The 17,432-nt window shown below is 41.9% G+C and overlaps 1 protein-coding gene across 1 annotated transcript in view; it reads left to right on the top strand.

Moving 5' to 3' along the window:
* Nucleotides 1-17,432, top strand: part of LOC116515934 (digestive cysteine proteinase 2-like) — a 63,819-nt gene that overhangs the window by 2,446 nt on the left and 43,941 nt on the right. Inside the window, exon 2 of the mRNA XM_032228260.1 lies at nt 15,762-15,821. Coding sequence (XP_032084151.1) covers nt 15,762-15,821 — 60 coding nt within the window. The remainder of the gene's footprint in view (nt 1-15,761; nt 15,822-17,432) is intronic.

Below are 17,432 nucleotides of genomic sequence, written 5' to 3'. Positions count from 1 at the left end.
AACTGCCTTGCACAACAAGCTAAACTCCAAAAGATGTAATATCTCCTAGTAAAACTATGCCTATTTTACAATGGCCTTGGCTAGTGACCGCAGTTCCAGTAGTGTTGAAAAAGTAACTTTGCAACCCATCTTCTCATTTATGACTGTCACAGATTTGTAAAGCAAAGGAAAGCTGAAGGAGGAGCCTAAGCACAGTCATGGTTTCACTTAGCAACTGTTTTGCTTAATCCAGTGGCTGACTCCAGTTGTGGTCATTAAATAAGGACTGCTATAGATCTGTGACTAGGACAACTATGAAGGAAGACCTTGGTTTTCAATGGTCTAAACCAGGGGTGTCAAAGTCACGTCATCACAGTAGCATCACGTGATGTATCGAGACCCCCCCCCCCCCCCCAAGGTGTGGCCAGCGTGTGACACATCCAGCCTGTGGGCCCGGAGTTTGACAGCCCTGGTGTAAACTGTGATCTAGTACAATGCATGAACCCAGAGTGTCAATGTGCATACTACTTGACTAAGAGTAAGGGAAAACAAAAATATCCCTTAAAATGGGTATTTAACTAATATTCTTTATTCCAGCCCAACTAAGGATAATATCAGTTTTAATTATCACAAATATCAGAAGCACCGTTCTTTGAGCCCAAGAACTGATTTCTCTCCAGTCTTTTGCTAAGTTTGGGTTCAACTCAGGAATTTCTCCAAACCAGAAGAGTTTCTAGGCTCTTCTTTTATCATTTGATGTGTTACTTTGCTTTAAAAAAAAACAAACATCCGTTTATTAAAAATGAAAGATGCCTAGCAAGAGAAATATGCCCTATCTTCATTTAAAGAAGGGCACTTTTGAAGATGGCATTCCTGGTAGATCTGCCATCCTCCAAGAATACTTTAACATTTTCATTTGTTTCCCCCTGGCTTAAAGCGATGTACAGCTGACCATGCCGGAATACCAGTTTCTCCAGATAAATCAGCACATTCTCCATGGTTTGGCTTTGCGCTTTATGAAAAGTCACAACAAAACATGACTATAGCAGAAACTGATGAGCCAAAAAGCAGAAATAACTTCTGACTTCCTGCTGGCTTCCCCACTGACTTTGCTTCTGGGAAGCTGGCAGGGACCATTGGAAATCATGATCACATGACTAGGGGGATACTACAATGGCCACAGTTTTGTGAATAAAACTAGTGTGAATATTGTGGAAGTTTTGATTCCATAGGAGTAAAGCATTGTGGGTTTTTTTAATGCATTCTTTACAGATGTTTAGCAGATGTTAGGTACCTTGATTCAAAAATTATTGTGGCATAATCCACCGTTTGGGCTAACTTTGGAGGTTACAAAAAGGCAAATGGATAAACATAATGAGAATTTTAATTGCGGAGTGTGTGTGGGTGTATGTTTTAAAGCAGCCCCAATAGTCTTGCTGAGCAATCACCTAGATATCAACCACTATTTCTCTCTTTTTTACATTCAAGAAGATTCAAGCTATTTCCTTCCGCTTGCCCTTCTTCAGCTGTATTGACCAACAATATCTAGATATGACAGAAGACAGGTGTTTCCTGTCAACCTAAGATCACCACGTTGAGATAGGCAATTTTAAAGAATGTTAACTCAGAAAGAGTGTATGCATATTTTTAGATTAGACAGCAAATGCACCTACATTGGCTTCATTGATTAGATTCACCTGTTGCAGAGGTCAGCAACCTTAAACACTCAAAAGAGCCACAAAATCCTAACCGGACACCCCCATTCAATTCTGGAGCCGACCGGAAGTCTGGTTCCCCCACCCTAGAATGTCCTCCTAGCCCGGCATCCTTTTTCCTCTACTTGTCCTAATCGAAAGCCCTATCAATTGTAGATCCAACCAGAAAACCTGCCCCTTCCCATAGAATCTCTTCCTGGTCCACCGTCCTTCCCCCCATCCAAAGCAGAAGCTCCTCTCAAAATTGTGGAGCTGACTGGAAAACAGGGAGCCGCAGCAGAAGGATGAAAGAGCCATATGCGGCTCCAGAGTTGCTGATCCCTAACCTATTGCATTAAGCCATGGCTTGCTTTTCTGTGGCTAATTGAATAAACTCCCGTAGTTGAGTTCATCAACACACGAGGATAGAATTAAAGAAATCAAATTATAAGTTATTTTAATTGTGTGAATTCAGGAATTGGCTTTCCTCTGTTTAGAATTTGTATAAACGCCCATTAATTGTTCAGCTTGTTTGGCAAAAAAGTAAAAAAAAACCCACCACTCAGGCATATTTTTTTGCCAGCTATGTGGTTTTTACCAGTATCTCCAATTTACTAAGGCGATCTCACTTATGGGGCTTTGAATACTATAATGATCAGATGAAAGTTCATATTTTGTGTGTGGCTATTAAACAAGTTTAGGGTTGTGGTGGCTCAGTGGCTAAGATGCTGAGCTTGTCGATCAGAAGGTCAGCAGTTCAGAGGTTCGAATCCCTAGTGCCCTGTAACAGAGTGAGCTCCCGTTACTTGTCCCAGCTTCTACCATCCTAGTAGTTCAAAAGCATGTAAAAATGCAAGTAGAAAAATAGGGACCACTTTGGTGGGAATGTAACAGGGTTCTGTGCACCTTTGGCATTTAATCCTTCCAGCCACATGACCACGGAGAACGTCTTCGGACAGCGCTGGCTCTTCGGCTTAGAAACGGAGATGAGCACCGCCCCCAGAGGCAGAAACGACTAGCATGCATGTGCGGGGAAACCTTTACCTTTACCTTATTAAGGAAGTTTGACTGAGCTAGGCAGCTGTAGTGGTTTGTCAACCATAGTTTATGGCTTAATGCATTTGTAGAACCAATTGCAAAACTGTCATTTTTTAAAAAAAAACATAGTTAGCAAGTCTCACCTGGATTTGATTTGGGGATCCAGGCATAATTGTCTCATCAACCAGCTATCTTAGTACTAACCAAAAACTAAAACTACTCCATTTTGTGCTAATGCAAACTCTGAACTTGGCTGTTGTCCAATGTGGCAATTTAGCTTTGAACCTGACCGGCTTAACTGGGATACAGTCACTGTTGTTCACAGTTAGCTCCTGATAAACATTTCCCCTAATCCGACGCCCACGGAGCCATAGGTGGCAAAGCATTGTGCAACCATTGCATAAAACAAGTCCCTGTTTCCCCTCCAGTTTCTTTTCATGTGTGGAGCCCGTCCTAGTGACACCCTCCATCAAAATTTGCTTAATTATTGGGTTATTTAGCAAGCCTGTGCTCAATTATGTAAGGTGTAGCAAATGGCAGCACATTAGCATAATCAGTCCTCACTTTCTATTAAATGTCCTGTTGCTTGGGATGGCTATATAATGCTAAATATCTGCAATTTGCCACTTTCTGGTGCTTTATGGCTGAGATTTTTGTTGTAGCCCCAATATTAGTGCTGTGGCTTAGCTCTGTTTTACTAAGCTATGGGGAGGGAGGACCTCTGCTGTTAAAAAACTGACATAGCAACCGTCTTTAATAAACCCACCTGGGTTAAAAGATAAAAACCATGTTCAAGTTGAGTTTGACTTCAAGTGATTTTGTGAGCAAGGCTGTACAGTTTCCCCTGGCAACAGAATGAAAGGGACTTGACACTGGCTTCTTTTCTTTTCCCCCCCAACTTTCCAATCAAGTCTACAGCCCTGGATTATTTTGATAGTCTCCCATTCTGATATCAAACAGGCAAACCAACATGCTTTTTGAACTGTCGTTGGTATTTAGTCACTTGGCTATAATGCTGCTATGTACGTTTGAAAGAGGGGAGGTTGCTTTCGAAGAAAAGGAGGCGTTGGAAAAGATGCTTCCAGACTTATTTGGATTTTTGTTGATACTGTAAACCAGGGGTCAGCAAACTGCGGCTCTGGAGCCGCATGTGGCTCTTTCCTCCCTCTGCTGCGGCTCTGTCATCGGTTGGCATCACAATTTTGAGAGGAGCTTCCGGGGAGAGAAGCACAGTACGCCAGGAGAAAACTCTATGGCAAGGGAAGGGTTTTCCAGTTGTCTCCACAATTGATAGGGCTTTCAGTTATGACAGATAGAGGAAAATGTACGCTGTGCTAGGAGGAGACTCTATGGTGGGGGAACTGAACTTCCGGTCAGCTCCGGAACTGAGCAGGGGGATTCCGGTTAGGAACTTTGTGGTTTTCTTTTCTGTGGGAAACGGGTCCAAACACTCTTTGAGTGTTTACGTTTGCCAACCCCTGCCGTAAACCAATGTTTCTCAACCTTGGCAGCTTCCAAATGGGTGCACTCCAACTCCCAGAATTCCCCAGCCAGCATGCTGGCTAGGGAATCCTGGGAATCAGAATCTACCCATCTGAAAGCTGTCAAGGTCGAGAAATATTACCATAGACCAGGAGTGTCAAACTGGATTGCTTCGAGGGCACGATCAGCATTGAAGTTGCCAAGGGGGGAGGGGGCAGAGTGGGGTGGAGATGGGATGGATGCCTCCTGCAGCACCATGCCAGCCGAAATGGGGCATGAGGGGGCCTCGTTGGGCCTCCACCTGGCCCATTCGTTTGTGGCCGCCAGAATGCTGCAGGAAGCAGTGGAGGCCGAAAACAGGCTGTGGGGGCACCGTGGGCTGGTCCTTTTATATTTCCAGGCTGGCCCTGTGAACCAGATTTAAGCACCCTGCAGACCGGATCTTGTGCCTTGAGTTTGACACCCCTGCCATAGAGAAACATGGCATTCTTTTGACAAATGAAAGGAGAATAATAGAAAGAGCTTCCTGCCACCATCTATTCGCCTGTTCCATAGCTATGCACAGAATTTCTGATGGTTTTTGGCTACCAGGTTTGCCTTTAAATTACAAAGATGAGAAGCCCTTTCCAACCAATTATATTAAAAAAAACTCACATTGCCGGCTTATGGTGGCCATTGAAGTATTTAATTTAAATGCTTGAAAACGCTGATACTCTTTGAAGCTGATTGCAGACTTAGCTGGAACTCTAAAAACACCCTTTCTTGTTCCTATTTTGGCTTGACAGACTGGTCCAGCCAGAGTAACCCTGCGTGCCAGTCTGTTTCTTTCATGTTAATTGAATGATCAGCCACAAACCGCAACTCTTGCAGCCATTCATCCAGTTTCGCTGGGAACTACAAGCGAGAGTCTGTGGGAGGACAAAGACATGTGCCAATCAACCCTGGACAATTATGCAATTTCTCTCTCTCTCTCTCTCTCTCTCCTCTCTTCCCTCCCTCCTTCCCTCTCTCTCTCTCTCTCTCTCTCTCTCTCTTTCTCTCTCTCTCTCTCACTCTCTCACTCTCACTCTCCATTCCAAGGTTGTGGGCATCTGTACCCAATAGATTTAAGCTACTGAGCCATCTCCAAGGCATTGTGGAAACTGAAATTCAGGAAGTGCCAAGGAATGCTAAAGATGTTTGTTTTTGCAGAGCTACAATTCCAAAGATTCTCTTCCCTAAAAAATTGATCCAGCAAAAAGCATCAGAGGAGACCTGGTGAAATTCTAATCCTTACAACCACTTACAGCAGGGGTGTCAAACTCAATTTCATTGAGGGCAACATCAGGGTTGTGTTTGATCTTGGGCTGGGGTGGCCCAAGACGTCTGTAGAGCATAAACTTGTGAGAAGCTTACACTTACTGTAAAGATAAGGATGCAGTGACTCAGTGGCTAAGATGCTGAAGTTATTGATCATAAAGGTCGGCAGTTCAGTGATTCAAATCCCTAGTGCCGTGTAATGGAGTGAGCTCCCATTACTTGTCCCAGCTTCTGCCAACCTAGCAGTTCAAAAGCATGTAAAAATGCAAGTAGAAAAATAGGAACCACCTTTGGTTCCATGCACCTTTGGCGTTTAGTCTTGCTAGCCACTGCAAGTCTTTGGACAGCGCTGGCTCTTTGGCATTGTAACAGAGATGAGCACTGCCCCCTAGAGTTGGGAACAATTAGCACATATGTGTGAGGGGAACCTTTACCTTTACCTTATGCTGTAAAGACCACTTTTTTCAAGTTGCCTTTAAGAAGGGGACAGATGTGTATGATCTTGAGTCCTTATAGAGCAGAGGAGAGAAATTTGTATTTTTCTGATCAGTTTTGGGGAACAGAGATTGGGAGCAGATCCTTTCCATTCTATCACTGATATTTTGCCCATTCTCAACTAATTTTGGAACCTGATCTTATTAGGGATTCAATTGCTCCGTTTCATAATGACCTCCATTCCATTCTCAACCATTTCTGTGCTTATTATAAATAATAGATAGTCCTACCTAGCTACCTATTATCTGAAATAACAATTATAATCATTATGTAATCATTATAAAAATTATTTATAATAACTAAATTTAAAAAATAAATATTATACTGAAGGATGCTATAGCTCAGGGATTAAAGAGGCTGACATTGTTGGATGGAGAGCTGACAGCCTGGGTTCGAGATCTAAGCACTGCATGATGGGGTGAGCTCCCATCAATTGTTCCTGCCCATTCAGCACTTCTAAAGCATACAAATGCAAGTAGATGAATAGGTACCACTTTAATGGGAAGGTAATAGCATTCCATGCATCTTTGGCATATAGACATGCTGGCAGGGGTGGGTTCCGGCAGCACACTACTGCCGGTTTGCTCATGGGCTCGCAGCGCGTACTTGATGCACACTGTGTGCGCATGCGCAGTACAATAAACATTGTTCTGCGCGTGCGCAGAAGCCAAAGACAGGCGAACCAGTTTGGGACATGGCAGGCCTGGGTCGCTGCCAGTTCCAGCAACCCAGGCTGGCAAACCAATCAGCCGAACTGGTCCAAACCAGTAGGAACCCACCACTGCATGCTGGCCACATGACCATAGAAATTGTCTCCGCTGGTTCCCTTGGCCAAAAATGTAGATGAGCCCTGTGCCCTAGAGTCAGCCACAACTAGAAAGGAGAAATCTTTATCTCCTAGCAAATTGCATAAGTAGAATTAATTGTCCATAATTATGAAATGTACAATGTATTTAGCAAGGTTGGGAAACTCAGTTGCTCTGAAGAAAAAGAAAATAAAGCCAGTGAGAACACAGAATCTCTCTCTCTCTCTCTCTCTCTCTCTCTCTCTCCCTCTCCCTCTCCCTCTCCCTCTCCCTCCCTCCCTCCCTCCCTCCCTCTCTCTTTCTCTCGCTCCTTTGAGCAAGAATAGCTGCTGAGGCTGGATTGGAAGAAATGTGGATTCCATGAGTAAGACCATCATCACACGGTTGGGTTAAATGTTGATCCATTTAAAGTTGAATATTTGTAATGTAGTTTAGACTAGAGTAGACTAGGAAATGGGGAGGAACCTCCTGGAGAAAGAGCAATGGCAAACCACTTTGTATTGCTGCCAATGAAACAACAGACATATCTGTCAGGGAAGACCAACTGCCTAGCCGTAATCCACAATGGACATCATTATTATTATTATTATTTTTAAAAAATATATTTTATTCATTTTCACATTCCATTTTACAATCACTTATATACAGGGTATTGCTGTAAGAAAAAAAAAGAAAGATAAAAAAAAATAAAAAAATAAAACAAAATAAAAAAGAAAACACAACTCATCATTCACAACCCCACCTGACACTTCCATCCTCCATACACCCCATCTACCCCCTCCAACTTTCCTTTCCTCCCTCTAACACTCCCCTCCTACTTCCCTTTCCCCTCAAACCTTCCTTCTCCCCTTACTCCCAACACGCACATTCCCCTTACTCCTTCCTTACTCCTCCCTCTTCTTTCCCTCTACCTCCCTCCTTGGTGTATGCCTTTATTCAAGTGTTGTTTAATCTGATAAAAAGTAAAATAAACCAAGGAAATAAAAATATAAAGAAAGAAAAAAGAAAAAAACAACAACCGTATATAAGTGCATTCTTGTTCTTATTGAGACTATGTTAACACCCACCCATAAATCCCCATCCCTAATCCTCCCGACTTCCCAGGGCCCACACCTGGCACTGCCTTCTATCTAAAGTATCTTGTGTTCGTATGGATTAAAAATAAAAGTAATATATTAAAGGAAAGAAAAACAAGAAAAAAGAAAGAAAAGAAAAAAGAAAAAAGAAAAAAGAAAAAGGAAAAAAAAGAAAAAAAAGAACTCTTTATGTTAAGCTCAGCCCCCCATCTTTATCTATGCTTAAATAGTGTAAGTCATTCTATCTATATTTTATTCTCGTCTCTTTCTTCTTTGTTATTTACCCCAACCTCCTGTAGACTCTCCCGTTCCTCTTCCTTAACCTTGTATTCAGATAAACATTTATACAAATTTGTATAGGCATCAATATACAGTCTAACTCAAACGTAATCCCTACCAGTAAAATTTAAGCAGCGTGGGTCATTCCACATATTCAAATATTACTTTACAGAAAAATAATCAAACTTTCCCTTCTAATAGAATTTAAACAGCGTAAATAATCTTTCTTAACCTTATTTTCAAACAGTAATTCAAAATAATCTAACCAAACCTTCCTTTCTTAGTAAAATTTAAGCAGCGTGGATCAAGTATTACTTTACACAAAAATCAGTTTACATTCTATCTTAAGATGATCCCGACCGGCTTTCCCTTCTAATAGGATTTAAACAACGTAAATCATTCCGCATGCATTTTACCCTCATCCCTTGCCTGTCTGATATTTACCACTATCAAATTTATGCAGACATTAGTTTAAGATCTAGCTCAAAATAATTTCACCAAACTTTCCCTTCTAATAAGAATTAAATAGCATGGATCATTCCACTTATTCAAATAATACTTTCAACAAGAATCAGTTAACCTTCTGTTTTAAAAAAATAATCTCGTCCAGCTTTCCCTTCTAACAGAATTTAAACAACATAAATCATTTTGCATCCTTTTACATATATACATTCAATATCACCCCACCAATATACGTAAATCATTCCGCATGCATTTTACCCTCATCCCTTACTTCTCTGATATTTACCACTATCAAATTTATGCAGACATTAATTTAAGATCTAACTCAAAATAATTTCACCAAGCTTTCCCTTCAAATAAAAATTAAATAGCATAGATCATTCCACATATTCAAATAATACTTTCAACAAGAATCAGTTTACCTTCTGTTTTAAAGTAATCCCTTCTAACAGAATTTAAACAACATAGATCATTCCGCATTCATTTTACATATATACAATCAGTATCACCCCACCAATAAGTTCCGCTTTTTCTACCGGAGAGAGGTCGCAAACCCCCATTCAGTCCGCAACTTTGGCAAATATTTTAAAATGTCTAAATCCTCGGTCTCCGCTTTTCTGCTTCTCCGAGGGAGGAAAGGCTACCCCCTCCATCTTGCAGCCATGTGGTCTGTTGCTTGCCTTCTCCTTCAGCTTGTCTCTCCTCTTTCCCAAGTGGATCAGGAAGTCCCGCCTACGGACATCATTATTATTTAAAGTGCATGGTTGGCTTCTCTTCAGTGCCTAAGCTAAGTGCTGGTACTTAACCACTGATTCCTTTGAAGCTTGGAATCTATATATTTTAAATATATTTTTTCCAGATCAACCCACCCATTTAGTAACATTTCTGCAGTGGGGTGATGTGTGTCTGTGTGGAGTGGTAACCATCTACGGATGCCCTATAGTTGGAAATACTGTAGATACCCTGTTTCCCTGAAAATAAGACCTCCCGGATAATAAGACCAATCAGGGTTTTGAGTGCATGCACTAAAATAAGCCCTCCCTGAAAATATTGCAACATAGCAGCAGTCACAAAGTGGCCATGCTTGCTGCCTCCTGCACCTCAAAAATAATAAGAACCCCCCCCCCAAATAAGGCCAAGCACTTATTTCGGGGATCAAGCGCTTATTTCGGGGATCAAAAGAAAATGAGACCCTGTCTTATTTTCAGGAAAACACAGTAGCAATGGCACTTAAGAGTTATACACCGCTCCATATTGCTTTCCAGCACTCTCTGAGCAGTTTACAAATCTCAGCATATTGCCTCCAACAATCTGGGTCCTCAGTTGACTGACTTTGAAGGCTGAATCAATCTTGCACCATCTCAGGATCGAACTGCAGACTCTGGGCAGAATATTGCCTGCAATACTGCATTCTAACCAGTGTGCCAACAAGGCTCCAGACCAGTTGAAAAGGAGATGTTTTTTAGTTTGTTGTTGCTAGTTGCAAAGACGCGTCTGACCCATCATGACTCGATGGACAATGTCCATCCAAGCCTTCCTGTCCCCTACCATCCTCTGGAGTCCATTGAAGCTCACACCAACTGCTTCAATGATTCCATCCATCCACCTCCTTCTCTGCCGTCCCGCTCTTCTTTTGCCCTCAATCCTTCCCAACATTAGGCTCTTCTCCAGGGAATCCTTCCTTCTCATTAGGTGACCAAAGTATTTGAGTTTCCTCTTCAGGATCTAGCCTTCTAAAGAGCAGTCAGGGTTGATCTCCTCGGTTCACCGACAAACGGGCGAACGACAAAACCGCGCCCCACTAAACTGCGGTGACAAAACCACGTGTTCTAAAGTGCTCCGACGAATGAGCGCTGAATCGCGGCGACAACAGCGTTGCAACAGAAGCACACTGTAAAACTAAACCTAACCCTAAACCTAAACCTAACCCCTAACCCTAAACGTAACCCTAAATGTAATCCAAAAAGTAACCCTAAACCTAACCCTTACCTTAAGTTAAATCAGCTTTCTGTCGATGCGCTGTTGTAAAGCGCCCTTCTGTCTCCGCGCTGTTGTCGCCACGCTGTTGTTGCCGCGTTGATGACATCACAGTTTTAGCGACGCAGTTTAGTCAGGTGCGGTTTTGACATTCACCCTTTTGTCGGGTCACAGATCTCCTCTAGGACTGACCCGTTTTGTCGGGTCACGGATCTCCTCTAGGACTGACCCGTTTGATCGCCTTGCAGTCCAAGGGTCTTGCAGGTGATGCTCTTTCTCTCCCTAAACTTGATTTCCTATGCTGGTGTTAAGTAAATCTCCTCAAACTGTTGATTTCTGTTGGATTCTTATTTCTGAGGAGATTATGTCTACTATTTATTCTCTTTTAAATTTGTTTTAGTTTTACCCTTTTAATATGGCCCAAGTTTACACTGCCCTAATTGTTAAGACCTAGTGCTATTATAAAACCTCTTATATAAGATGAGCAACTGTGTACTTATTAACATTGGGTGAGATCTTTGCGCAGATGGAGCCAGCGTAAGAAAAATAAAGGTTGTGACACTTGGTTGCACAGCCAGAGAATTAAAATAGATGCAGGTGAAAAGGAACAGCTGACTTGATCTGGCTGGTTCAGTGCTAGCTCAATTATTTTTCAAGAATAACTTTTTCGGTCCTGCTACGGTTTTTGGCAAGTGTGTATGGTGATAGGGGGAAGAGTAAAATGAGAGGTTATACAGAAATGTAGGAGTCTGGGAGATAGATAATTGCCTACAGATAATGGCCCCTTGCAAAACAGTTGCTGGGTGTGATACCTTTTTCTTTTTAATTGTCAGCAAAGAATCTTTTGATCTTCATAGAGCTGGAACGACATAACAAAGCAAAGGGAAAGGGGGGAATTAAAAGTTAAATGCAGGGGATATATGTGTTTTTACACGTGTGAGAGCAAAATGCCCTGGGGAGTTTATATAGCTCTGTGGTATAACAAGGTTTTTTCTTTCTTTTTTCTTAATGTTGTACATTTGAGAATGGATTGTGAAAAACAATAGTCAACTAAATGAGATAACATTGCACAATGTTCGGTGAGGTGACTGGGGAAGTTTTTCCTGAACAAAAAGAATAACAGAATAACACAGTTGGAAGGGATCTTGGAGATCTTCTAATCCAGGGCAACCTGAAACACTCAAAGAGCCACAAAGGTCCTAACCGAAAGCCCCATGTTCAATTCTGGAGACGATCGGAAGTCTGGTTCCCCCATGATAGAGTCTCCTCCTAGTGCAGCATCCTTTTTCCTCTGCCGACCGGAAATCTGGTTTCCCCACCATAGAGTCTCCTCCTAGCACGGCATCCTTTTTCCTCTACCTGTCCTAACCAAAAGCCCTAGCCTTCTCAATTGTGAAGCCGACTGGCAACAGGGAGCTGCAGAGAGGGATGAAAGAGCCACATGTGGCTCCAGAGCCACAGGTTGCTGATGCCTGTTCTAGTCCAACCCCCTGCTCAAGCAAGAAACCCTACATTGTTTCAGACAAATGGATGCCCAGCCTGTTGAAGCACCCACAATTTCTGAAAGCATGCCATTCCATTGATTAATGCTCTAACAGTCAGGAAATTTCTCCTTATTTCTAATTTGCTTCTCTCCTTGATTAGTTTCCATCCATTGCTTCTTGTCTTGCCTTCAGGTGCTTTGGAAAATAGTTTGACTACCCCCTCTTCTTTGTGGCAGTCCCTTAGCTGTTGGAACACTGCTATCACATTTTAATTCCTCTTGTTCCTGTTAATATCTTAGATAATTTCTCTTGGCTTATTTTTAAAAATTTCATAGCAAAGACTTCCAAGGTGTTCCATTGAACACCCAGCAAAATTCCCTGGAGGTTGCACAAAGAAGGGTGTGTGTGTTCTGTCCCAGTATTTCAGTCCATCGTGGTTGCCATAGCATCAGTTTAAATCCTTAATAAGTCCGACTGTGAGAGCATCATTGTTTGTTAAGTGCAAAAAAATAAATAAATCACTTATCAAAGATGAATGTCGACTAACAGCTGGAAATGAAATAGATTGAAGTATTAGGGAACAAGATCAGCGACAGCCCCTAACTGCACAAATTCTGTCAGGCTTTTTGACATGCTAAGTGGAAATGAATAAACTTACATGCAGGAATCTGGGAGCTTCCTGATAAGCGATGAATTTTGGAAAAACCAAGACGCCATTATGAAAGAACTCTACCCAATTCAGATTCTGTCTGTGGAGATTCATCCAGGTCATGGTTGTCCCAAAGGTGCTTTTTCAATTAATCAGAACAATTAATCAGTGGAACAACTTGCCTCCAGAACTTGTGAATGCACCAACACTGGAAGTTTTTAAGAAGATGTTGGATAACTATTTGTCTGAAATGGTGTAGGGTTTTCTGCCTAAGCAGGGGGTTGGACTAGAAGAGCCTCCAAGGTCCCTTCCAACTGTTATTCATTTCTATTCTATTCTATTCTATTCTATTCTATTCAAGAGGCAATTGGACTTTCTGTTTTATCTTTGAAGACATTTTGCTTTTCATTCAAGAAGCTTCTCATCCCTAGAGCTGAAGAAGCTTCTTGAATGAGAAGCAAAATGTCTTCAGAGAAAAAGTCCAGCTGCTTCTTGAAAAAGCATTTTTGAGAAAATTCAGGTTCTGCTTATAATAATTTCTTTTTCTCCCCAATCTTTGTAAAAGGGTGGAAGCAATTTTCTTTTAGTTATACTAAATAATTGCCATCTGTTCCTTGTTTTAGTAAAGGCTTGATGTCGCATTACATTGTTCATATTTGACAAGGTGAAAACTTCCAATTCCACACTGAATAAACCTGAGCCCAGACTTTATGGTGAGGAGCACTGAGATGAGTAGAGGTAGTTTTTAGCTTAAGACACCACTTAGGTAGGTAGCTAGCTAGCTAGCTAGTTATTGCTGTCAATATTCCTCTCAAATCCTTCAACAATTGAGAATGAAGAAATCTATATATCTATCTGTAGACTCCTGTGAGTCCTGTGGACTGCAAGGCGGACAAACTGGTCAGTCCTAGAGGAGATCAACCCTGACTGTTCTCTAAAAGGCCAGATCCTGAAGAGGAAACTCAAATACTTTGGCCACCTAATGAGAAAGAAGGACTCACTGGAGAAGAGCCTATTGCTGGGAAAGATTGAGGGCAAGAGAAGAAGGGGACAACAGAGAATGAGGTGGCTGAATGGAGTCACTGAAGCAGTCGGTGTGAGCTTAAATGGACTCAGGGAGATGGTAGAGGACAGGAAGGCCTGGAGGAATGTTGTCCATGGGGTCGCGATGGGTCAGACATGACTTCTCAACTAACAACAACAACTATCTGTAGATTCTATATCACAACTTCTTGTTCCAGTGTTGGAACAGAAAGTCCAAAAGTGAGAAGACAGAAGATAGGGGAGAAAGAGGAAATTGTATATTTGAATTACCAGGAAAAATGCTGACTTGGGTGGGGGAGATGAAGGAAAGGCTCACTGCCTTGAAAAGCCAGAACTTTCTCCTAGTGGAACATCTGAATATCTCAACAGCTCAGCCCTGCCTGGGAGTCAGTAGTAATCAGGGATATTTCATTTGTAACCGCTTCTCCTGTTCCGTGCCCAGTTACTTAATACAGACAGGACAAGAAAGCAAATAAGGGTGGAAGATAGGCTGTAAGACTTGTTTGTCTTCCTAAGTGATCACAGTTTATCTCTTCTTCATCAAGTAGCCTTGCTCAAATCTGCTGTGGTCATAGAAATTGCTGACTTTGAAGAAAGAATCAGCTCCATTTTCAGGTTGTGTTGCCCTGTTTTTGCGATTGGGTTACGGTTGTATTTTTCCAAGTGAAGTTGCTTAATAGCAGGGAATGAATCTTACAAGAACTGATACTCTTTGAAGTCTCTCTCAAAAAGAGAGTTGACATTCAATCTACCCTCTCTGGTTTCACATAATATTTTGTACCAAGTCATAATGAGATTGAGGATAGTTTGCGGTTTGGTATATCCATAACTGTAAATCTTTAACATTATTATGTGATTTATATACATGAATTTCCTTTTCTTTCTTTCTTTCTTTCTTTCTTTCTTTCTTTCTTTCTTTCTTTCTTTCTTTCTTCCTTCCTTCCTTCCTTCCTTCCTCTCCTTCCTTTCTTCCTCCCTCTCTCTCTCAAACATCAATTGCATGTTCTCATGGAGGGGATCTAATGAAGGGCACTAGGTTGGGGAAGCTGATCTAAGTGCAACAAACTTTGGAAGAATGGGGTGCCGATATGAATTATTATTGTTGCTATTAGCGATAAAGCAAAGCTAAGTAAATTTGGGGCAACTCTGCCAGCCATTTTTAGTACCATAAATTTGTTGTTGTCGTTTGATATGTGTGGATGTCTACCAGGGTGAGAGGCATCCACTCTGAAACGTGCAAGCACTTTGCATACATTATTTCTCTGTAATCAACACAGCAACCCTGCTTATAAATCTGTATTATGGTCTCCGCTGTTGCAGGTGGGAGAACTTAGGCTGGAAGCCGTCTTTGTTTCTGACTTCCCAGGTTCCAAGGTGACTCCCTTACAAATAGGAACTAAAAGCAGGATGGTGTTGTTTTTCTTATTGTCACTTAATTACCTTGCATGAAAACAAATAGCAAGAGGTTTATGGCTGGGATTCATACAAGTAATCCTCAATTTATGTCCATCATAGGTTGATCATAAGACATCATAAGATGACCCCCACTCTGTCAAGGACCAAGGAGTGCTCATCTCTAATGATCTAAGTGCCAGAGTTCACTAACAATGTTGCCAAAAAGGCATTAAGAGTTGTTAACCTAATCTTGCGAAGCTTCTTCTCTGGTAACATTGTACTGCTAACCAGAGCATACAAAACATTTGCCAGACCAATTCTCGAATACAGCTCACCTGTCTGGAACCTGCACTGCATATTGGACATTAATACAATTGAGCGAGTCCATAGATATTTCATGAGAAGAGTCCTCTGCTCCTCTGTTCGCAGCAGAATACCTTATGCCACTAGACTAGGAATGCTGGGCTTAGACAACTTAGAACAACGCTGCCTATTCAGCTTCTAGATTTCCCGTTCTTTGTTCCTTTGTTTCTGCAGAAAATCTGATGGCAAGTGTAATGCAATTCAACATTTGCGTTCACCTTTCTTTTCTCTTCTTTCAGGCAATATGTGCAGTGATACTAACAAAACCCCAGATTTTGGAGGCCTCTACCATGTCAAAGGTAAGTTCCATCCAGGGTGCCTTTTGGGAAACCACTGACCAACACTTCTTAATCGTTTTCCTTGACATTGACTAAAAATGCCGTTATAACTCCATAACATCTGGAGGGTTGTCCATTCCTGTTCTAAAGCTAACGGCTTTATCTGTCTTCCCTGAGAACAAGTAACTTGTTAAAGATCAAACTTTCAAAGTAGATGCAATCAGGTTCACAGGATGCATTAAGTCCTGGTTCGTTTAACTGGTTTGCTGGCTTCATACCACACCCTAAGCCGTGTTCATAAACAACAGTGATTAGATTCACTCTATATGCTAATAATCAGCAACTTACTGTAAGGGACGCGATGGCTCAGCGGCTAAGTCGCTGAGCTTGTCAATCAGAAAGGTCAGCAGTTCGGCGGTTCGAATCCCTAGCACCATGTAGCGGAACGAGCTCCCGTTACTTGTCCCAGCTTCTGCCAACCTGGTAGTTTGAAAGCATGTAAAAATGCAAGTAGAAAAATAGGAACTACTTTGGTGGGAAGGTAACAGCATTCCGTGCGCCTTCGGCATTTAGTCATGCCAGCCAATGATCACGGAGATATCTTCGGACAGTGCCGGCTCTTCAGCTTTGAAATGGAGATGAGCACTGCTCCCTAGAGTCGGGAACGACTAGCACATATGTGCGAGGGGAACATTTACCTTTGCCTGAAAATCCCCCCAGTCAAGAACTAGAACAGGCCAGCATTTCAGGGTTCATGTTTTACTGCATGGCAAGAGCGTACAATCACTTTGAAGAAAACAACTGGCCATCTGGAACGGTGATGTATGCACCCTTCACACTGCCTTTTCTTCCACACACTTTTCTCCATTGTGCAATGTTGCGTTGCATTTTGCAACCATTTTTTTTTTTTTTTGCAAAGTACCCAGTTTAGGCTCTTTTTATGACTGTGGGTTATGGGCGCGTTGAAAATGCAAGTTTGCACCAGCAAAGATTTGACAGGAAGCAAAATCTAGACTGTAATTGGCATCTTCCCCTTAGCCAAATAGAAAAGGGTGGGAAGCTTGTCAGAATCCTGCTAACCAACCTGGGCTGAGTTTTCTCCCGGGAGTGCCTTTCTTTAAGCTTCTTCCCTTTTTTTGTTTACCTGTGTAGGTTTTTGCAAATCTTAGGAGAGATCTAGAGGCACCCAGATTTACTGAGCCTGGTGTATCTTTCCAGGAATGAGTTTATCTGATGACAGAATCTTAAACTTTGTTGAATCAAAGGGTGGGAATCATTAAAATATATCAGAAGAGCCTTTGGAAGCATTGCTACCAGATACATCCCTTCCTTCCACAGGAGGGACAGTCCTTTTTTTAATTGAAAATTTAAAAAAAGGCTTTTACAAATATTTACCTCCCCTCCCCCACCCTCCCCACTCGAACCCAACCCCCCTCAACCCCCCCCCCCGACTTCCCAGAACAAATGCAGGGTATAAATCTTTAACAAAGATGTTCTAAAATAAACTTAAAGAAAGTTAGTATCATCTTTCCTTTGAGCTTTAACTCCTCTTTTGTTAGGCTAACTCTAAACAGATTATATCATTCCTCGCTTTTTCAGTCATAAACTATCTGGAATTTCTTAGTCACGTAT

The sequence above is a fragment of the Thamnophis elegans genome, chromosome 12 (assembly GCF_009769535.1).
Source record: "Thamnophis elegans isolate rThaEle1 chromosome 12, rThaEle1.pri, whole genome shotgun sequence".
NCBI lineage: Eukaryota > Metazoa > Chordata > Lepidosauria > Squamata > Colubridae > Thamnophis > Thamnophis elegans.
The sequence above is the reverse complement of the archived record's forward strand: the minus strand, read 5'-3'. Positions and strand labels throughout refer to the sequence as shown.